Consider the following 24,572-nt stretch of genomic DNA (forward strand, 5'->3'; position numbering starts at 1 on the left):
ATTTTGCATACCAAATAGTGCGAAGTGATTTCCAATTCTTCAACTGTCCAATTCAAGGTATTCTCTACATAAATTGATGTCGATGAATCAAAATTAATTCAATCCAACAACAACAAAAAGTTACAACTCGAAGCCTCACTTCTAGGCTTTTTTCCGTCATTGTCCGCTTTAGCCTTGGGGTCCCTATTCGCTCGGCGTAAAATGTTCAAAGAAATTTCATTCTGAATAGAGTTCTCTTACCTAAACCAACGTGTCTGTCGGAGATAGCCTCACTACCCCCTTGGGTAAGGGTAACATCTGCATACACACAACCCTCCCTAAACCCCACTAGTGAGATTTAACTAGATGGTTGTTGTTGTTACCTAAACCAACGGGGAAGCGTTGCTCAAGGAAGTTATCAGTCTCATTCAAAAGGTGGATTATTTGCCTTTAAGAAAGTAAAATAAAATTTACTCCATTGACTACCCCTTTCTGACATTTTAACTTTCACGTCCAGTCGTTTAGTAAATTGCATTCAAGCATAATGGAACATTTATCTTTATAAGTCTCCGTACTAAGCACTAGAAAACGAGCATGGACCATCCGCTATCAAACTCAAGAACACATGCAATCTGGTGAAATTTCGAAAACTATTGGTTGCGTTAAAAATAGAGGGATAAGGCTACCCAAAGTTATTTAAAAATAAAAAATAAAAAAAATACTGTCACGCAGAATGGAGCAACAAACACCAAATGATCATATACACAAGATACCAGAGCAAGGGGTGTGAGAGAGAGAGAGGGACCTTTATATTCTGTCATATAAATCCAAGTCTCTTCTAAAAGCTCTTAGAAGTCTTACAGGAGTTCACAGTCCACTCCACTGCTATTTCCCTCACTTCTTCAAGAATCCATATTACACATTCACTTATTTCACCTCAACCAAAATGAACAAACTAATTTTGAACTAATTATAACTATTTCTGCAATCTCATATCGATTATTATCATCTGCAATTAGATGTCAGCATCAAGAAAATTCCCAGAAAGCGTAACCTGCCAAAGCAGTGAGAGAGGTGTCATACTCAATTGGAATTTATCACACATCACAATGCAAACAAGAATATAATAATGAAATCAACCAGAGACTAGGGCTCCCCAGGAATCATTATTATGCTCAGTGAAGAACAACATCAAGTGCAACAGCCATAACTGATCGCGTTGGACTAAATGGTTTCCCATTTCACAAAAAACAAAAACAAAAAAATCAAGCAACCAAATCATCAGTAGCATCAGTCAGATGCCCAAGGCCCCAACTATGTGCAATAAACAAATCTGGTTGTGACAATAAGATTCGCTCTCCTCCAGGATAATTAGACAATCTGGCTTTGATTTTTTAAATCCTTCTTTTTTATAATGTATATTGGAATTTTATTCAAAACTCAATACCAAGAGAACTTTTTAAATCCTCAAAAGAACTTTTTCTTTACATGGTAGTGACGACGATGAGACATAAGTTATTATTCTTAACCACCAACAAGCAAAACCCAATGAGATTTAACAACCGGTATCACTTCAAAGCCTTACATAAATATAGTCCTATATTTAGGATCCACCATCGGTTTTAAACAGGTCAACTGGGTCTGTTCATATTTTAAGAGAGCCACACGTGAGATCCAATCAAAGCAAAGTAACACAAATCAGAACTTCTAGAATTTTTTTTTTTTTTTACGAAGAAAGAATACTTTAGATGCCAATCATAAACCAGTTCATATTACCCTCCTCTTATTCAGGATTTTAACAAAGAGCAGAATCACAACTACGTTGCTTGTAATCTAAATGCATTATTTCCATAAGCAAATGATTGGTGAGATAAAAGCTTCAAAGAGGCAATCAGATTTTGGTCACTAATCAAAAGGTTTCACTTTCATGTTCACCATAAATACTGGCATCATTACAATAAAATGCCAGTACACATCATCTTCATGTATACTGCAATCTTTTTCCTTAGGCAAGTAAGGAATATATAAATGTATATTTATTCCTGCATAATGAAATCTCAGAGAAGGAAATAGAAAAATAGAGGGGAATAACTTGTTCTTGCCATGTACCTTTTCGCCTAGTTTGAACGGAGGAAGACCCTTATAAGGACACGTACTGCAACGGAAAGCATCACCTAGACCACACTGTCAACATAGAAGACATGTCCCAGAAAAAACAATTAACAAGAAGACTAATTGCAAGACTCAAAGGCTGATCAATGAAGGTAATAATCAAAAGAAAGAAACCAACTAGTTGTCCAGCTGTCTGCTAAATCACACTATAACACCAATCAACAACCAAATATACAAGTATATCGGTAGATGACAGTGCACTTGAAAACAGATTTTCAGTTTTCTGCAGAAACTACTCAACTTAAGTACTCCCTCCTATACACTCAAATTAGATGTACTAGCTTGACGACTAGTAAAGACACTAGCGTATGCACCTATTCAAAAATTTATTAGAAATTCAGAGTTGAATTGAGATAGTGAAAGGCAACTATCAGTATATATAGACAGTAAAGTTCATAGAAAACCGCACAAAAATGAGCAGATTCTTTACTTTTGTATAGCCACCGAACAATTTTTTAAAAGGCTAAAAGTTAACACCATTCTGAATACTTTGAAAGAAGAATTTTTTCATTCAAACAACAACAACAGCAACAACAACGACCAAGTAAAATCCCAGCAGGTGGGGTCTGGGGAGGGTACTAGGGTAGAGTGTACGCAGACCTTACCTCTACCCCGAAGGAGTAGAGAGGTTGTTTCCGGGAGACCCTCGGTTCAAAAGGCGAACAGAGATGATAGATCCTTACTAGCAGCAGCAACCAAAGAGATAATATAATATCAACATTGTAAGAGACGGAAAATAGGCGGAAAGGCTATAACAAATACCGTTACCAGTAAAGCAATACTATAAAAATGGGAAAAGTTTCTGGAATGGCAAGGATTTATAATCCACGAATTAAAACGATTAGGGATATTGGGATCTTTCGTTTCTGATCATACAGGTATTTGCTGCATTTTAATTGGAACGTCCTGGTTATCCTCCATGAGCAAGAAGACAGTGCCCTGTCCTCAGAGCGATAAAAGCACAAAAGATGGCATATTCCAAAAGAAACTTGCCAAAAGTTTTATCTCTACCAAAAGTCACCAATTTCAAAAGCATGCTTCAAGGTTGTATCACTTCAACAATACTGAACAACAAAAACGACTGGTGGATAAACTTGGCCGACCCCAGTTAAGAGCTTCGGTTCTGCTTTGCCAAAATTTATTAACGCTCAAGAACTGCATCACTCGCAGAAATTTCAAACATGAAAAGTACTCTTATCTAAGAAACTTTGGCCGTGGAGGCTGCAGCAGTAAAGTTAATTACAAAATCAAACACATTGACTGATTAGAATAGAAGCCAAAGTTAGGAAATGCAATCTTCAGTTCTTCACAACCTTTTTTCCATATATAAACAGCTGTCTCCACATCATTATTTACTAAAATTGACGTTTCAGCGGACCTGCTTAATTATCATCACAAACTGCTGCTTGCTTCATAAAATGATCCTCAACAACTACTACAATTACACCTCGGTCCCAAATAAGTTTGGATCGGTTATATGAATTTCATTTTCCACGTTACTCTATTTAAACTAATATCATGCCAACTTCATAAGATAATCCTGTTGCTAAAAGTAGTTTGTTTGCAAAGTTTTCGACATTCTCCGGTGTTATTTACTGAGAGCTATAGGTTGATTAGGTGCCAAGAGCGTATGGAAGTAAATCAGCTCCAATTCATGTGCTGTGGCCTGGTTATAAATACACAGGAACCACAGAAGCACCAATAGATATGAGCTGCCGAAACTTGAAATCAACAGAGTTAATAAAAAGCCAAAGCCCCATAATATTTCATGATCAAAATTGTTTCCTTTCAAGTCACAACATCAGGATATGGGAGGACAAATCATCAAGGTAACTAATCAAATTAAGTCTTAAGCACCCAAAATGATTAATGAAAAGGAAGATAGAAATAAGAAAATTTCTGGACCTTCCAAAAATATTCGACAGTTGTTGAGGGGGTCCCTCAATTTTCAGTATTACAGAAAGGTTTCAGCGTGGAATTTCTTGTGGGCTCACTTAGCCTTACTCACATAAAATATGGAGAGAAGGTCCTTTGAGTCTAGATCATGGTCAGTAGCTCCATCAGGTCGTAGTGAAATTATCTCACGATAATACAAATGAACCATACAAAAACAAAGGAGAACCTACTCAAGCTGTCAGTGTTTCCTTTTCTGTCAAAAATCTGAAATAGAATTTCTCATGGATCATTCTAGACAAGGATGACACGGTTTGTTATCTTATTTAATCAGTATTCCTATCAAATTTGTTTCATCAACTCTATTTGGTTTTAGTTATTATATGAGGAATCACTGTCAGAAATAATACCAGCATAAGATTTTCATGTAAGTCATTATTTTCTAATTAATTATTCAATAATCGCTTAGTTCAGATATTATAATCAGTTTCTATTATGAAAACCAAACACAACCTTACCATTCATGGCCAAAAGAATCACATAGAGGCAATAGTATCGTAGAGCTGTTGAAGCTTCTCCATCACTCCACAGTAGTTTTGGAAGACGAGAGTAATCAACTAGTATAACAGAAATCAATATAGAAGGAGACATACACTGCCACAGGCTGACTGAGGATTGTTCAGCTGCTCCGCCGTTGGTCCAAGTTGCACCTTTGTTTCAGCTTCAGCCCTTCCGCACGTACAAGTTTTGCATGCTTTCCTTGTCTTTCCAACTTCACAATCACCAACTGCACCACCAAGTGTACATCAAATTGAGTTCAAAAACTAATGGAGAAACTGATAATGTCAGAGTGAGGCAATCCTGGTGCACGTTATTACCACTTGGCAATTGAGGTTTCTTCAGATCTTCTTCACTGAGAAGGCTATCCTCATCAATGAGATCTGAATCATCATCAATCTGAACTTTCGGCAAACTTTTTGTGACTTTCTTGATAGAGAAGGATGAACCAAACTTCCATGAAGGTTTCTTTGCTGTTATCTGTTCAGAGATTAAATTCACCACACAATTTATTTGAGTCAAGATCAATAACTTCAAGTTTTGTTTACAACAACTACGTCTCAATCTCAAGCAAGTAGGAGAGTCGGGTGTTTGTCTATCCTCTTTGGTCCAAATCATTCCATCGCAATTATTTATCTTTAAAACAAACATGGGTTCTCTAAAGCTAAGAGTCTCTAAATTTCACATGTATCCATATAACACCATCATACATATATAGCCAAACTGAAGGACTCCTAAAAAACTGGACTTAATTTAAGTGTTCCTATAATGACTAACTTCAAGGGTCCCTTCAATAACTTCAACATATGAGATTGGTGCGACGATCAGTTGAAAACTGAATAAACTTCAAATTTTATCTAAATGCCTAGACTTGCAAATTTGATGTCGCACAAATAATAATGAAGCAATGAGCGTCATCATGCCATGAAATAGGTGTTATGCCAATTTAAATTCATCATATAAAAGGTGTTATGAGAATTTAAAATGGAAGAAGGAACTTAATAGTTCTCTGATAAAAGAATCATTGTATTGAAGGGGGTGGAGGAAGACAGGAAGCTAAATAAAGGCACATGGATATAATACTAACCACGAAGGACTGGCCAGCTTCAGATGACTGTGCATCAGAAAATCCAGCCAACAATAATGTGCGCTCATGGGTAGAGTTTGCCTGCAATTCAGATGGAAAGGACAATTCACACATGCATACAAATTTTCCACGAAAAAATACGCACAAAGGAAGGATTCAGTAACCTTCGAGATTAACTGAGAACTTAGACTAAGTAGGACTGTTCCACCTGGCTTCAACACTCTTGAAATGTCCCCACACAACTTATCACTAGGAAACTCGAGGGACCTACAGATGAGAGCAACAATATCCATAGAAGCAGACTTCACTGATGTCAGGCCTGCAATAACCAGAGGTTAACACAGGGAAAAGATTCAATATCACAAGAATCTAGGGCCACGAGGCAAGCACTTACAAAAGAGTGGTATTAAACACTTAAGCAGAGAGCACAGAAAAGGAAAAGGAAAAAGAACAATAAAAGAAAGAAGACAAGCTCCCTTTCTATCCTAACCCAGTTGGAAATTTATTATCTGCAGATGGTTTCCCACACCTACACCCCTCTCTGTCTTTTCCTTTTGATCAGTAAAGTATTGGAACTGTATTGGATCAGGGCGATCTATCTGTCTCGTTTCTCTCTTACATACCAATTTCATGTTTTCATCACATCATTAAGGTGAAGAAGAGCTTTTTCCCTTTGTCTCGGAGTTAATAATCTAATATATGAAATAAACAAGGGCTTTGAATGCTATAAAATTAAGTAAAGAAAACCCAGAACAAGAAAATCCATATAGTCCCTCTTTATCTTTTTGGTCTACATCACAAAAACAGACACAATTCTTACAGTATAATATTGCAATTCCAACACACTGATTAGTCTCTGGACAAAAGGACATCTTAATAATTGGCACCACAATCTATTATGGTGTACTAGTTTGCCCTCAAATCCCATACAACACAAACACTAGTCCTCAGACTTGTCAAACACGAAAAGCTTAGAAATGCGTCGAGATTAACACAAAACCCAATTTTCATTATCAAATTAAAAAGATAATCTTCAAAACGCTATAGAAGCATAGCATTAGCAAAGAGAGGCACCACTGGAGAAATTTTATATATATATAAACATAACCATAAAAACTAAACATAAGTTATTTGGACAAGACAAAAGGCCAGCCCAACTGCTTGAGAGTTGAGAATGTGATTGGAGGCTCCTTATCATTATGCCATTATAAAACCATAAGAAATTATGGTGTTGTGTTGCCCTTTAATGGCATCTATAAACCTGGCCACTTTATAGAAAATTCCTACCTTATCTCTTTCATCATCAAATCCCAAAAACAAATTTGAAATGAAAATCTTCTGCATATAAAACCTCCGATAAACATAGCAACAAACTTCTTCTTTTGATAGGTATGAACATAGTGATAAATAAATTAAATAAATAAACATAGCAAAGGACTTAGAAAAAAGAATCCAAGAACATAGTAAAAACCACATAGACTAGCAAACAGTTTCATCAAAATGAGTCACTCGTAGTCACAGCATAAGCAGAGCAGAGAAGTATCAGTTCAGCCGACACAAGGGAGATTTTTTTTTTTTTTTTGAGAAAATTTACTCTGGGATGAAGCTTGAGTAATAATATTAGGGTTCAAATTCTCAATCCCCTCTTTCCTTACGATGCTGATTGCACTGCATACCACACTAACTGGTACCATAACATCCTCAGCAAGCACCAGTACATCACCGCCTCCAATTTGGCCGACCTACAATAGAAGAAAATCCAATCCAAATTCAAAAGAAAAAAAAAAGCAAACATATTCAAAATAAGAAACAAGAACCTACCATAGTGGTGAAGAAAAATTTAAATGGAATCGAAATTCGGCAGCGACGGACAGCTGCTTTTTTCCAATTGATATACAAACAGTTGGGCGCGAAGCTTTCTTCGTGAAAAACGCGTGGCGGTGGAAGTAGAGAAAGGAGTTGCCCCAGTTGAGAATTTGACCAAAATCATCCCTCTTCTTTCACCCCAACTTTCACTACGTCCTTATAATATTTCACTTAAGCTAAAATATCCTTTAAGTTTCCCAAAAGTTCCAAAAAAATTAACAGATTATTGTTATAAAACAAAAGCAATGCAGTAAAATGTAAATAAGAAAAAATAGAAAGAAGGAAGAAGTGTTTTCTTCTTTCACTTTGGTGTATTTTTCCATTGCAATTACATGGCCTTTTATAGGCATAAAAAGTAAAGATGATGGACATAAAGTAGGAAATTTAATCTTTAAGTTATTCACAACATGGGCATCCAATGTAGCATCCAATGTAGTATCCAAAGTAGTATCCAATATACAAACTATTCATAACACTCCCATTGGATGTCCATGTAAGATAATGTGCCTCATTAAAAACTTACAAAAAAATATTGGGATGTACATAGTTATTTATAATATGCATTGCTTGCTGCCTCATTAAAAACCTTACCAGGAAAACTTAGTGGGACAAAACCTTAGTTAAGGAAAAGAGTGCAGCGTGTAGTTACTCCCCCTGATGAAAAATTACTTAATGTCTCGAAGACGACGCATTCCAATCTTATATATCAGCTTTTCAAATATTGAGGTTGGTAATGCCTTAGTGAACAGATCAGCCAAATTATCACTTGAACGAACTTGTTGTACATCTATTTCACCATTCTTCTGAAGATCATGAGTGAAAAAGAATTTCGGTGAAATGTGTTTTGTTCTATCTCCTTTGATATATCCTCCTTTCAATTGAGCTATGCATGCAGCATTGTCTTCATACAATATTGTTGGAATATTCTCTTTCGAAGAAAGACCACATGTTTGCTGAATGTGTTGAGTTATAGATCTTAACCAAACGCATTCTCGACTTGCTTCGTGAATGGCTATTATCTCTGCATGATTTGAAGAAGTAGCAACCATAGTTTGTTTTGTCGAACGCCATGATATGGTTGTACCTCCACTTGTAAATAAATAGCCTGTCTGAGATCGACCTTTGTGTGGATCAGACAAATATCCTGCATCTGCATAACCAATCAATGATGGCTTGGATTCATTTGAATAAAATAAACCCATATCAATGGTCCCTTGGAGGTATCTGAATATATGTTTAATACCATTCCAGTGTCTTTGTGTTGGCGAAGTACTAAATCTTGCCAATAAGCTTACTGAGAAAGCTATATCTGGTCGGGAATTATTGGCAAGATACATTAATGCCCCAATTGCACTAAGATATGGTACTTCGGCACCAAGAAGCTCTTCATCATTTTCATGAGGTCGGAATGGATCTTTCTTTATATCAAGTGATCTCACAACCATCGGGGTACTCAATGGATGTGCTTTATCCATATAGAATCGCTTTAAAATCTTTTCGGTGTATGTTGATTGATGGACAAATATTCCATCTTTCATATACTCAATTTGTAGACCAAGACAAAATTTTGTCTTTCCAAGATCTTTCATTTCAAATTCTTTCTTCAAACAGTCTACTATTTTTGGAAGCTCCCTAGGAGTTCCAATGATATTTAAATCATCAACATACACGACGATTATAACAAATTCAGATCCAGACCTTTTTATAAAGACACAAGGACAAATTGGATCATTCTTGTACCCTTCTTTCAACAGGTATTCACTCAGGCGATTGTACCACATACGACCTGATTGTTTCAATCCGTATAAAGATTTCTGAAGCTTTATTGAACAAGTTTCTCGAAAACTTTTATATGCTTCTGACACTTTAAATCCCTCAGGTACTTTCATAAAAATTTCGTTGTCTAATGATCCATACAAATAGGTTGTAACAACATCCATTAGATGCATATCAAGTTTTTCTTGCACTGCCATATTTATGAGATACCCGAAGGTGATAACATCCACTACAGGAGAATATGTCTCCATATAATCAATTCCAGGCCTTTGGGAAAACCCTTGTGCCACAAGTCGAGCTTTATATCTAACGACTTCATTTTTATCATTCCGTTTTCGCACAAAAACCCATTTATACCCTACTGGCTGTATGCTTTCAGGTGTTCGAACCATGGGTCCGAAGACTTCACGTTTTCCAAGTGAAGTTAACTCTGCATGGATAACGTCTTTCTATTTTGGCCAATCATTTCTCTGTCTACATTCATTGACAGATTTTGGTTCAAGATCCTCATCTTGTTGCATTATTTCAACAGCAACATTATAAGCAAAAATGTTACCGATAACAATATTATTTCGGTTCCATCTTTTCCCGGTTGAGACATAACTTATTGATATATCTTCATTTTCATTATTTTCAGGTACCTGAACCTCTCCTAATGTCTTATCATTTGCTATGTCTTGGGGCTCTTCTTGAGCTACTACCTCTGTGTTATGTTCACTTTGATCACTTGCTCCTTTTCTTCTTGGAGGATTTTTATCTTTAGAACCGATTGGTCTACCACGTTTCAAGCATGTCTTAGACTCATTTGCTTTAATTAATTGTCATGCCGGGATATCAACTCGAATTGGAGCATTAACAGCTGGAATATGTGACTTAGTCACCCTTGGTAGGTCAGTGAATGCATCTGGCAATTGATTTGCAATATTTTGTAAATGAATAATCTTTTGAACCTCTTGTTCACATTGATTTGTTTGAGGATCTAAATGAGACAGTGATAATGCATTCCAGTCTATCTTCTTTTTCAGCTGCTTATTTTCTCCCTCTAATGTTGGATATACTGATTCATCAAAATGGCAATCAGAAAATCTTACCGTAAATAAATCTCCAGTCATCGGCTCTAGATATTTTATAATAGAAGGAGATTCATATCCAACATATATCCCCAACCTTCTTTGAGGACCTATCTTTGTGCGTTGTGGTGGAGCAATTGGAACATATATCGCACAACCAAAGATCCTAAGATGGGAAATATTTGGCTCCTGACCAAAAGCCAATTGCAATGGGGGAGACTTTATGATAACTTGTGGGCCTTATCCGCACAAGTGCTGCTGCGTGCAATATAGCATGACCCCATATTGAAATGGGAAGTTTTGTTCTCATAAGCATTGGTCTAGCAATTAATTGGAGGCGTTTGATCAATGATTCTGCTAGACCATTTTGTGTATGAACATGAGCAACCGGATGCTCAATTGTTATCCCAGTTGAAATACAATAATCATTAAAGGCTTGGGATGTAAACTCACCAGCATTATCAAGACGAATTGTCTTAATTGCATAATCTGGAAATTGTGCTCTTAGCTTTATTATTTGAGCCAACAATCTCGCAAATGCCATATTGCGAGTTGATAGTAAGCACACATGTGACCATCTTGTAGATGCATCTACCAAAACCATATAATATTTGAATGGTCCACATGGAGGGTGAATGGGCCCACATATATCACCCTGTATACGTTCCAGAAATGCAGGGGATTCCATCCTAACTTTAATAGTTGATGGTCTAATAATTAATTTTCCTTGAGAACACGCAGCACAAGAGAATTCCTTAAATTGAAGAATCTTCTGATTCTTCATTGCATGTCCATGTGAATTCTCAATTATTTTACGCATCATATTAGAACCAGGATGGCCCAACCGGTCATGCCAAATAATAAAATTATCTTGATTAGTAAACTTCTCGTTTACTATGGCATGTGTTTCAATCCTGCTAATACTTGTGTAGTATAAGCCGGAGGAAAGAGCAGGTAACATTTCAAGCACATATTTCTTACCGGACATTATTGTAGTAATATAAAGATATTCAATCTTTTCATCATTTGTAGTCTCAATATGATAGCCATTTTGGCGAATATCTTTGAAACTTAATAAGTTTCTTTGAGATTTACTACAATATAGTGCTTCATCAATAGCCAAATTTGTTCCTCCTGGTAGTAATAAATTGGCTCTTCCAGAACCTTCAATTAATCTTGTACTACCGGATATTGTATTAACATTCGCTTCTTTCATTACCAAATAAGAGAAATATCTCTTATCTTTTAAAATAGTGTGTGTTGTAGCACTATCCAGAAGACATATATCATCTTTATTAATCTTGAGTCCAACTGAAGACTGAGGAATTTTTATATTCTTCATAAAAAAAACAAATAATACATCATAAGAAATATGAAAGACAAGCGAAAAAAAACATTAAGAAATACATTAGGAATGTAGAAACTAGCAACACATGATGCATTAGGAAAATACACTCAAGAAAAATAAACTAGTTGCAAACATAAAAATAACAACTTTTATAGCTTCATTCCCCAGTAAGATGATTAGTTCTTCAGTCAATATCCTCAAAGAAGTCTCCAACTTCTAAATGAGTAATATTTGTTAGGCCTTCAAAATCATCATCTTTATATGCAAGATGTGCCTTAGAATCATATTTATTTGAGGGACCTGCTTCATCATCATTATTTTGAAAGGTCAAGTGTGCTTCCACATTATTTTCTTTTTTCTTGAGGGAGGCTTGATAAAGTTTGACAAAATGTTCTGGCATACGACAGATGCGTGCCCAATGACCTCTCATACCACATCGGTGACACATACTAGCTTTACTTTTTGAATGATTAATTTGAGAACCCTTATTGTTCTCCAATTTATTTCCACCATAATGACGATAATTATTTCGCCTCCTGCCACGTCCATTTTTACGACCATGTCCACAACCACGGTAATTATTTTATTTTCTTTCAAACTTATCATATGTTGCTACATCATTCACTTCCGGAAATGGAGCTGACCCGGTGGGACGGGCTTCATGATTTTTCATTAATAGAGTATTATTCTGCTCAGCCAAAGTAGGCATGTGATTAACTCAGAATATTTCTTAAAACCTTTTTCATGGTATTGTTGTTGTAGCACCACATTTGAAGTGTGAAAAGTAGAAAATGTTTTTTCCAATAAGTCCTCATCTGTGATAGTGTCTCCACATAATTTTAATAGAGAACTTACTTTAAAGATAGCAGAATTATACTCACTTACGGTTTTAAAGTCTTGCAACCTTAAATGTATCCACTCATACCGAGCTTTCGGTAATACCGTAAGTTTTAGGTGGTCATATCGATCCTTCAAATTAATCCATAATTCAAGTGGATCTTTTACGGTTAAATATTCAGTTTTTAACCCTTCATGTAGATGATGACGAAGGAAAATCATGGCCTTCGCTTTATCCTGATTTGATGCTTCATTTCCTTGTATAATAGTATTTCCAAGACCTTTAGCGTCAAGGTGAATTTCAGCATCAAGAACCCATGATAAATAGTTCCTTCCGGTGATGTCAAGTGCCACAAATTCAAGTTTTGATAAATTTGACATAGTGAAAACTATCATAAAAGATGAATAAGTTAGAGAAATAATTATAATAATAAACAATTAATGAAAACAAAACGATTAAGGTAAAAGAAATGAAAATAGAGCTATATCATGTTAACAATCTACTATTTCATTTTATTCTCGCCATAAAGTAGAAATTACATACTTGTTTCATTTCACTTTATATTATTGATATATATGGTGTTAATAGAATTGAACGTGACTAACATTATTTATATGTTCCAATAAATATAAAGTAATTAAAAAATTATTGCTTGTCAATTCATTTCTCACAGTTCTTCAAAATGCCTTAAAGATATGTTTTGATCCAGGGAGTCCATGACATTAGTGCATAGCTAGTTTGATGACTTTGAGGTCCTCTAAGAGTTGAGCACGGAAGGAAATAGTTATTTAATCACTGCAATGTACTTAAACTATTTAAGATGCCCAAGCGCACAAGTAATCTGCAAACAGTGAGCATATGATATGTACTGCCATAAATAAGATGATTATAATGATACATACCTTAATAAAATATGACTCAACTTAGCGGGAGTTAAGAATAAAATTAGAGCTTCGTCTTGATAACGTGTTATAAAACAAAAGCAATGTAGTAAAATATAAATAAGAAGAGATAGAAAGAAGGGAGAAGTGTTTTCTTCTTTCACTTTGGTGTATTTTTCCATTGCAATTACATGGCCTTTTATAGGCATAAAAAGTAAAGATGATGGACATAAAGTAGGAAATTTAATCTTTAAGTTATTCACAACATGGGCATCCAATGTAGCATCCAATGTAGTATCCAAAGTAGTATCCAATGTACAAACTATTCATAACAATTCTAATATTCTTACGTGACTTTTTCTTTTTTCTAGAAGGGAGAGCCTTCCAACTTCACCGAGCTCTTCATTCTTAACAAACGCGTGTTGCATCTTTTTTAGTCTTTGATTTTCTCCATCTCTTTCTTGTGAAATCAATTAAAACAATCTTTTCTCTAATTTGCTATTTCTATATCCTTTTCATGTTTCAGATTTTCGATTATTGATCAATCAAAACTTCTCATTTCTTTTTCCTACAGTTTTTTCTTTTGTAGAATGTGAACCTTTTGAATTGATTTCAGCGCCTTTTCCTGTATTTGGATAGAGAATTGCGCGCAAAAATTAAAAAATATGCAGATTTTGGTCTGCGAAAACTTAATATTGTGCAGTTTTAGTGTGTGGAAATTGAAAAATGTATGCAGAAATTAATAAAAATGCAGATTTTGGTGTGCAGAATGCAATATATTATTGTGCAGAAACTGAAACGTAAGTGCAGAATCAAGAAAAATATAATGCAGAAAATGAAATATATGTCTTATGGTCTCCAAAAGTTTAATAATGGGTTTATCTCTAGCATCAAGAATCAAACTATTGAAGACCTCACACACATTGTTTAACAGCATGTCACACTTGGAAAGTGGTGAGAAGTGAGATCTGGACAATCCACTAGGTAACTTAGTAGAAAGCCATTCGTGCGCTTCTTTATCCAATTCGAGTATCTTCAACATACATATATTAAACGCTTCAACGGTTGTTGCTCTAGCCGCTTCCCAAAAAGCATCTTTTAACGTATGATCAGGGAACCCAGTCTTTTTGAAATTATTGTGCAAGTGTCGCGTACAAAACCTATGAGAAATATTTGGTAACACTTCCTCAAAAGCTTCAAGAAGGCCTTTTTGCTTATCTGACATGAATGTCCAGAGATATTGCTCTCCTATTTCAATATCAATCATCAAATAGTTCAAAAACTATTGTCATATATCCTTGCACTCCTTTTCCACAATGGCATAGGCTATAGGAAAGATATTGTTATTGCCATCCAAACCAACAACAGCAAGCAACTGTGCTCCATACATAGAATCTTTCAACCAACAACCATCAACACCAACAATCTTCCTACAACCTGTCTTAAAGCTCTTTTTACATGCTGCAAAACAAATGTATAATCTTTGGAATCTAGACGGATTGTTAGGGGTCTCATTTGGTGTTAACTCCATGTAAATTGATGTTCCAGGATTAGATCGCACAATCTCATTAATATTATTCCACAACATGTTAAACTGGTCATTTAAGTTACCATCAATCAGAGAAATAGCCTTTTTTTAGCTTTTCTTGCTTGGCATAAAGATACGTCTACTCCCAGCGCTCTACTGACTTCATCTCTGAATTTTGATGTCTTCCAATCTCTGTTTGATTTGATTATGTCCATATATTTTTTTGCAATCCAATTGGAAGTAACATTCTTATTCTTGACATTCCAACAAAAATATGTATGCTCGGTATTGTAAGTCTTTATCTGAAAATTTGTATCCCTATGCATTTTTGAAGCTAGAATTACCCACTTACAATAGGGACGGTGCTTACATCTTCCCGTTGCTCTTTCTGAATCATCATTAATCCATTCGACTGTCCTTCCTCCTTTAACCTCATGAGTAGTTACAGCTTCTTTAAACTCTTTTTTGTTTTGAAATACTTGTCCCAATGCTAACTTAGGATTAGAGCCATCAGTCTTCGGATTATGCTTTGGAAAATTAAAATCTTCATTAGATGCATCGCTATCACTATTCAAGCTTTTTGTGTCACTGAAAATAACACAATCTGAGTCGACATCTTCGTTTTGCATATGCTTTTGCAACTCTTTGCTAATAAACTCTTCACTATCATCATTTGTTCTCGTATTTCTGTTGGCATTGACAGAAAATGTTTCAACAGAAGGATCAACATTTCTGTCAAATAAAATGTTATCTTCATAATCTGAATCTTTAAACTCTCCATAATCGGACTCATTATCAGAATCACTATATACTGCTTGACTCTCGAACATTGAATTTGCCAATAAAGTAATATTTATTATATAATAATAAAAGAAGTTAATTTTTATATGTGAAACATAAGGTTCTTTCTTAAAAGTGGCCCCCCCCCCCCCGCTATTTTAACATGTAATTTTTTATGCCTTTATCTTTACGTTCATTTGTCCATGACCTACTGTATATTATAATAAGGTATTATGTCTTTACCTTTACTTTTACATTCATTTTAGAGGAAGAATATAAGAAGTAATGTCTATAAATAAATAAAAAAAACAAAGAAAAACTTAAAGTAAATTAGACTTACTGTTTGGAACCCTGGTTGGGAGTGTATCACAGGTTCAATAGCGAGATTGTCAAATTTACACTGAAAGGTAAAAGCTTCACTCAAGAAGAAATTGTTCAACCATTAGAAACCCTCTCTCAAGTTTCCCAAAAGGAGCTTTTTGTTGTGTCAAAAGGAGGAAGGAGGGAAAATTTTGTGAGAAAAGTAGGGGGAAAAGAGAAGTCACGTGAGAATACAAGATCCGTCAAATATAAACGGGAAATTTAACGGAAGGATATTTTTGTTCAACTTTTGGGAAACATAAAGGATGTTCTAGGTTAAGTGAAATATTATAAGGATGTAGTGAAAGTTAGGGTGAAACAAGAGGGATGATTTTGGCCAAATTCTTGCCCCAGCTCCCTAAAGTATCGTGTTGATACAAAAATGCCATCCGGTTACTTGTTTGAATAAAACTACCCTTACTATTTATTTTTTACCCTTATTACTAACACAATATTCTGTAAAAAAAAATTAATATCCACATGTTACCGTTTCATTGGTCTAACCTTAACCTTAAACCAAAATATAATTAAACCTACTTGTAATTTGCCCTCAATTCTCTCTCTCTTTTCTCACCTCTGCCTCTTCGTCATTTCATTTTAATGAGCATTTTTTATGAGTATACATATATAATTAAATAAAGTTTTCTATTAAAATAATTTTTATAGAAGTAGAAGGAGGTGTCATATTCTTCTTTATGTAAAAAGTTTAGATATTTTTTTATATATATAGTGAGTATTCTTAATTTATTGTATTTTGTTATTTGAAATTTCTAGTGGTTTGCTTCATGTAATGTGTTTTTTAATGAGTATTCTTAATTTATTGTATTTTGTTTTATTACTATGTATGTTTTTCTGTTCTGTGTAACCAATATTGTGCATTTATCACATTTCATATATTGGGTTCGTATGATGTACTAATAAACAGTCGACAATCTTTTGGATAATTTCTTCACTAGTATTTTTTTTTTTTGAAATTATTTTTGTTATAATTTTGGATAATTTCTTCACTAGAAGATAATTTCCTTTTGTCTTCTTGAGCCGAGGGTCTTTCGGAAACAACCTCTCTACTCCTTCGGGGTAGGGATAAGGTTTGCGTACACACTACCCTCCCCAGACCCCACTAGTGGGATTTTACTGAGTCGTTGTTGTTGTTGTTGTATTTTTGTTATCATAGATTCAATTTTTCTTGATTAGATTACTGTGCTAAGTCTAGTAAAAAAAGATTTTTTCATCCATAATTTGCAAGTGAGATGGGATGTCGTGTTTGTTGCTATTTCCGGCAGATCCGCAGGTGAATTCCGCCCAAGTAGCAACTAGGAGAAGATATATAAGGAGAGGGGGGGATTGTGTTTTAAAATCAGAGCGGGTCAATATTCGGACGGGTTACAGGTGAGTTTAATTATATTTTGGCTGAAGTTCAAGTTAGGTCCATGGAATGGTGACGCTTGGATATTAATTAATTTTTTTTTTCAAAATTTTCTGTTAGTAAGGGTAATGTTGAGCTAAAATAATAACGGTTGAGCTATTTTTATTCAAATAGGTGGACATAAGGCATTTTTGTACCAATTCTGATACTTGGAGTTTTGACCCTTTTCCGTTTTTTAAATAGAGTGGTTGGCTTGCCGCTATATCTATGTAACGGGTTAGGTTTGGGCCGACTTGGAGTAACTGGATAGGTAGGCTCTGAATAGACTGTTAAAATAGTCGGTTTTCTACTACTATAATATGAGATTTTTTCTTTCCTATACATTATATGAAACATATTTAACTAAGTTGTCTCAGTTTTGGAAATTCCCCCCCCCCCCCCCCAATAAACACGTTTTTTCGAGAAATTTTACTATGTGAGTCACATAACCAACATTACTTATGTGAGTCTAGTTTATTACCTGACAAATGGACTCATGTTCCTACTTTCTTATTTTAAAGAATAAGCTAAAAAAGGCAATATTTAGGTCTACTCTTTTTCCTTATTATTGGCGTAACTAATGGACAATAAAAGGAAAAGAAGAAAGAAAAAGATCAATTTCATTACTCCTATTAGAGGTATTATAATTGCATTTTATGATAATCCAATCACTTAGTACAAGAAAAAAAAAATTATGACAAACTAGAAAAAGAAAATGAGTTTCACAAAGAAAAGGATGAAGAAGCTAATGTCGACAGTCATACAACCTATACATAATGAACAATTTAATTCGCAAGAATAAAATATAACAATATAAACAAGCTATAGTAAACTACGTTGCTCCAAATACATTTAGCATACACCATGATAACATTGCTACATAGGATATACACAATTGCATCACTAGACACAAATATAAATCAAGGTCAAATAATATAAAATAATAAATATATGTTGCCTCTTCAAGTTATTCATACTATAAATATTGTTCAATTGATCTCTCTGACACTATCATTCAGTTCATCCGTAATTCAATATAATCCATAATTAAAATAAATAAGTACAATCTTTATCAATCTCAATACTAATAAATCCAACTCAATTACTAATTCGATTTCTACGCTCAATTCGCTTGGCCACTAAAATCAACATTTTTTCTAGTGATGTTTGAACTTTGGTTCTCAATGCCACCTCCAAATTGGTTAGTTGAAGCCTGGGTCACTAGTTGTGTAAAGCTAGTGTTTTGATCTCCATATAACTACATTATTGAATTAAAAGGAGTAAAGCAAAAAAAATCAAATCAAGACCGCTAAGTAAATTAAAATATAAATACTAGTGACAAATTGAAAATTATAACTTGATTATTTAGAGATTGAACCTCAAATTTTAATCCCAAGGATTGTTGCTCATGTTATTCTGTTGCTCTAGCTTTTAATGTCTTTTATGGTGCTCGCCTTTTTTTTTGCTCAGTTCTTGATTTTAATCTTCTGTATCCATTTCGATTACCCTTTTTCTTATTTGGATCCAAAACTTGATCATTGAATCCAAAGAAGTCCCACTAAATGTACTAGATTTGGAACAACTCCTATGGGCACCTTCTGCATATAATCACTATGGAGTTTAGTAATCTCAACCCTTACTTGAAAGAAATATTTTCTAGCAATTTCTTCAGACTCGGCATCATTTGCAGCTAAAGTCATAACTGCAAATGATTCTTTCATCTATCTATTTAAGCGAATAGCCACAGATGAAGTTGGTGTTTTCTTTTTATTGTTGTACTCCTCCAAACCATTCCCTTGTTTAGTATTTTTTGTCCATTTTTTAAAATATATTGTGTAGGGATATAAGAAAAATCCAAGTCAAGGAATAAAACTTTTAGTGCATGGTAACATAATCAACCCAAAGATTCAAACATAAGACAACTGCAACTTATGGAATTGTCCACAGAATTGAATTGCACTATCTCAATTTGTCTACCTTCTCCCTTGGGGATTGTGTATGTATGACAGGTGTCATTAATTTTAATATTGATCACCTTTTTGGATATCCCCTGCAAAAATTCATGTTAAAATCTTGTAAATATAGTTCGTCTATAAAGTTGCAGCATGCTTTAATAACCCGCAATTATCTATTACAAGTTTAGGTGTTCCTCGACATTTAAACTTTTTTGTTGCCTCAATGTCACGCATTCCGGCTGCCCGTTGCTCATATGATTAACAAATCCAGTTAAACTCATAGTCTTGCAAGCCATTTCTGTAAAGACTCTATTAGTGCTCTCACTTCTCTGATTTGATTTAATATAACGACTAAATGCAGGACATCACTTTTCCCCTAAGTCATATAATCTTTAGAGCCAACTATTGTTCCTGCAATCCAATTCTTCAATCATTTTTAGCCATACCAACTCAAACTCTGATTCCAACTTGCACCTCTATAGGAGTTTACCAAAATATTTTTCTCTAAATCCCAATTTCCAATAAAGTTGAGGTATATTTTTTTGGATATTCCTATCAATATGACATTCGCATAAACGATGACAAGTATCAGGAAAAACTTTTTGAATAGCAACCGCTATTTCGGGAGCTTGATCGGTAAATATAGTTTTGGGTGATATGCCTCCCATTGCCTTCAAAAAAGTACGGAATAACCAAACAATAGAACTAGTTGTTTCATCACTTAAGAATGCACACCCAAAAAAATATTTTTCCAATGATTATTTATGCCCACAAATGGAGCACAAATCATGTCATATTTATTTGTACCATATGTAGTATCAAAAATCATCACATCTCCAAAACACTCATAATGCAATCTAGATATACTATCTCTCCAGAAATCGTTGATCTTCTTTAATTTTTTCTTTCTTCTTTTCCTTTTATTGTCCATTAGTTAAGCCTCTAATTAGCCGAAAGCGTAGACCTAAATATTGTCTTTTTTAGCTTATGCTTTAAAATAAGTAAGTAGGAACGTGAGTCCACTTCTCAAGAAATAAACTAGACCCACATAAGTAATGTTGGTTATATGACTCACATAGTAAAATTTCTCCATTTTCCCAACAAAAATATACAATCGCTTAAAATAGACTCCTTATTTTGGGGCGTGATATTTGGGAGAGAACATATTTGGGTTACAAAATTTAGACGGTAAAATCTACAGCGAACATAATATTCGCCTTCTAGTCAATTTTTTTTCCCGGTTAACATGACAAAAATTATTTATACAATGGTAATCAGGAAAAGCACCATTTATACAATGGTACACGTTGTTGTATACCATAAAATACAATTCACTCAACAATTTCTTTTCCTACATTTTCCCATATAACATAAAAAAGAATGAAATAGGAACCATGAGACAAAATTAGAAGTCTAAACAACGAGGTTTCAAGATTTTCGAAACTGAGATGCACTTAAGCTATCTACATTACATGCCTGAGACGACGACAACAACAACGACCCAGTACATGCCTGAGACAACTTTCACGATTTCAGTGGACTTAATTAATACACCTCAAGCATTGTATATATCATTCCTAAAAAGACAGAAACTTCAATAAAGCCATAACACCCAAAATCAATCCATCACGTATTGCTGTCATATCATGAAGAGTCGCTCTTTCATGCCCTATACTAGTAGTAGAAAGAAAAATGCAAGATACAGAAGCATCAAAAGTCTAGATATCAGATTTCTTAAAGAGCATCGTTATGGCAATCAATGATCAGGCCAGGAAACTTGAAATCATAAAAAATGAGGAAAAGAATAGGAGGCAGCAAAGAAATACAAAAACACCTATGGTTTCAACAGCTTAGGGATGACTGATAATTAAACATAAGACAGAATCAAGCTCCCAAGCCGGTGCAAGAGTTAGCTATGGAATCTAGACCTACATTAGAGCATTAAAGATATGTCTATTTTAGAAGACTAAGATTACGGACTACCTCCAATGGAAGAGGCATAAAAACTGTGAAACAGAAAATGTAGGAATGGAAGACGTGACCAAAAAGTTCTTTCTAGATGAATGCCAAAACTAACAGCAGCAAATTGTTGTTTTCACAAATTGATGATTGGGATTTGTTCCTCGTGATATTTGAAGGTTATGTTTCAAATTTGAGCTCATTTGAACATGTGAAATATTATCACTTGGAATAACAAGAGCATCATAAATTTTTTCAAATTTTAAAGGAAAAATATTTTAAAAAAATTCAGCATTTTTTATTTCAACAATAGTATTGTTTTCAAGTACATCACTTTTGACTACTAAAAATCTGTATGTTGCACTGCTTTTAGCATATCCAATAAATATACAATCAGATGTTTTAGATCTTATTTTTCTTTTCTTAGGATTAGGCAACATAACTTTAGAAAGGCACCCCCACACTTTCAAATATTTCAAATTAGGTGGATACCCTTTCCACAACTCATAAGGAATTTTACCCGTTTTCTTATAAGGAATTCTATTTTGTAAATGACAAGCAGATAAAATGGCTTCACCCCAAAGATTATCCGGAGCACCAGAACTAACAAGCATGATATTCATCATTTCCTTTAAAGTCCTATTTTTTCTTTCCGCTACACCATTTGATTGTGGAGAATATGGTGGAGTTATCTCGTGAATTATGCCTTCTTTCTCACAATAATCATTCAACAAATTAAATTCACCACCTCTATCAGATCTAACTCTTTTGATTTTCTTATCTAACTGATTTTCTACTTCAGATTTATAAATTAAAAACTTATCAAAAGCTTCATCTTTATTTCTCAACAAATAAACTTTTGTATATCTAGAAAAATCGTCTATAAAAGTCACATAATATTTTTTCCCTCCTCTAGTCATAGTTTGTTTCAAGTCTCCTAAATCAGTATGAATTAAACTTAATAATTCAGATTCTCTAAATACTGAAGCACATGATTTCTTAGTTAGTTTAGCTTATGCACAAACTTCACACTTATCAATATTCAAAAAATTAATATTTAAAATAAGACCTTCAAAATGCATTTTTTTAATATAAGATACATGTCCTAATCTAGCATGCCATAAATTAAAAGAATCAATCAAGTAAGCAGAAGTACTAGCATTTTCATTGATAACATTGAGTACAAACAAGCCATGTTATCATAACCCTTGCCAACAAAATTATTATTCTTGGTCAACACGACCTTATCAGATTCAAAAGAAACCTTCACCCCCACTTTTTCTAATAATCCCACAGAGACCAAATTGGCTTAGATACTAGGAACATGCAACACGCCATTCAATGCCAAAATTTTGTCAGATGTGAGTTTGAGAAGAACTTTGCCTTTTCCAAGAACTAGAGTCGTCCTTGAGTCACCAAGATATACAACTTCTTCTCCTTCCTCAACTTGGGTGTAAGACACAAAGTTTTTTTTTGTTAGCACATATGTGCCTAGTGGCACCAGAATCTAACACCCAGTCTTTCAAATTGGCCACAAGGTTCACTTGGGAAACAACTGCAGCAATTATGTCATCCGCTTTGGCTTCAGTTAAGTTTACTTTAGCCTTAGCGGGATTGTCATTCCCAACCCTCTTCCGGCATTGAGCAGTATGATGGCCAGGTTTGCCACACACAAAGCAGTTACCTTTTTTCTTGAAGGTTTGATTGTTGGTTTTGGGCTTATAACCATTTCCTTTATCATACCTGTTATTTGATTTGTTCTGCCGCTTATTGTTCTCCACCAGGTTGGCTCTTGTAGCAATATCCTTTCCTTTGTCAGCAACAACTTGCTTGCGATTTGTATTTTCAATTATAATGTGCTTGACCAAGGCCTTTAGCGACAATTGCTTGTGTTTGTGTTTCAATTGTTGTTTGTAGTCACTCCAAGATTTGGGAAGTTTTTCGATAAGTATACCAGCAACAAACTGTTCAGGCAGAGAAATATCTTCAGATTTGATATCTTCAATCAACTTGTGATATTCGTTGATTTGCGCAGTTATGTCCTTGTCCTCCGTCATCTCCCACTTGTAGTAGTTTCCAAGTACAAACTTTTGTTTAGTAGCATCTTCAGCAGTGTACTTTGTTATCATTGACTCCTAGATTTCTTTTACCTCCTTGTAGGAAACATAGACATCGAACAATTCGTTAGAAAGAGTAGAAATTATAATATGTCTACATACCTTATTAGCATGAACCCATTGATCCATCTGAATGGAAGTTGCTTCAGTTGGCTTAGGATTAGTAAGAGCAAAAGCAACTTCATGCATATCCAAAATAGAATGCACCCGTTCCTACCAACGCTTAAAATTATCTCCACCAAAAACCTCAATTTTTGAAATATCAGGAAAAGATTTGGCATAGGTAATTGGTGATGGAACAACAACAGAAACAGTTGGTGCAGCAGATGTAGTAGCATCAACAACAACATTAGCAATGTTATTCTCCATAATAATTACGTGGAATTATCCTTAAGATTGTTGGAAAAATTGGATGATTATGGAGAATAAAAGGTTTAGCTTGAGGCGTGTCAAAGACACTGTCCTTAAGGATATTTCGCCCACACCGAGATGAATAATATTAGGCGTATCCCCAGGATTCAATAAGCTCTTCTAGTATAACTAGAAACAGAAACAACAAAGATTTATAAGAAGACAACCCAGCACAAAAGAAAGAAGAAAGAAAGTTTTACTTTATTTTTTCACTGTTGTTGAAGATGAGAACTATATATATAGTCCAAAAACAAATGGACCATCTGATAGGTAACGTCCAAAGAAGACAATATTTAAAAAGCATTAAAATGAAACGTTAAAATGCAGCTGTTATTCTCAAAAGTTAATGAAAGAAACGTAAAGAATTCATTGTGAATTCAATGCTAAGAATTTGAAGCCGAAACGGATTATCAAGAATTCAAGTCAAAGAATTCAATTCCAAAATGAAGCAGTTATAAGCATTCCTTCTAACTTTTGAAGGAAATGATTATCAAATTTAATACTAGCAAACGGACAAGACCAACTTTGGTCAATTTCAAACTTACAAAAATATAACTAATTTATTACTCATTCAATGTTAATAAACACT

General features: G+C 34.4%; 2 protein-coding genes across 3 annotated transcripts; both read right to left on the reverse strand.

Annotated features, from left to right (window-relative positions):
- Nucleotides 1-766: 766 nt before the first annotated feature.
- Nucleotides 767-7,714, reverse strand: LOC104235709 (anamorsin homolog). 2 transcript variants are annotated; one of them, XM_009789523.2, is made up of 8 exons: nt 7,511-7,714; nt 7,284-7,431; nt 5,854-6,008; nt 5,690-5,770; nt 4,923-5,082; nt 4,698-4,831; nt 2,089-2,163; nt 767-1,033 (listed from the first exon to the last, which is right to left on the reverse strand). In XM_009789523.2, the coding sequence occupies exons 1-8, from the start codon at nt 7,511-7,513 to the stop codon at nt 995-997; spliced, it is 795 nt and encodes a 264-aa protein (XP_009787825.1). In that variant the 5' UTR covers nt 7,514-7,714; the 3' UTR covers nt 767-994. The 2 variants fall into 2 exon arrangements, with proteins under 2 accessions (XP_009787825.1, XP_070001731.1); XM_070145630.1 differs by lacking the exon at nt 7,511-7,714 and having other exon boundaries at nt 7,366-7,420.
- Nucleotides 7,715-14,756: 7,042 nt separating this feature from the next.
- LOC138869625 (uncharacterized) lies at nt 14,757-15,826 on the reverse strand. The gene is made up of 2 exons (XM_070147258.1): nt 15,158-15,826; nt 14,757-15,062 (listed from the first exon to the last, which is right to left on the reverse strand). Exons 1-2 carry the CDS (start codon nt 15,824-15,826, stop codon nt 14,757-14,759), a joined length of 975 nt encoding a protein of 324 aa, XP_070003359.1.
- Between the last annotated feature and the right edge of the window lie 8,746 nt (nt 15,827-24,572).

This window comes from Nicotiana sylvestris, chromosome 5 (assembly GCF_000393655.2).
Source record: "Nicotiana sylvestris chromosome 5, ASM39365v2, whole genome shotgun sequence".
NCBI classification, from domain to species: Eukaryota; Viridiplantae; Streptophyta; class Magnoliopsida; order Solanales; family Solanaceae; genus Nicotiana; species Nicotiana sylvestris.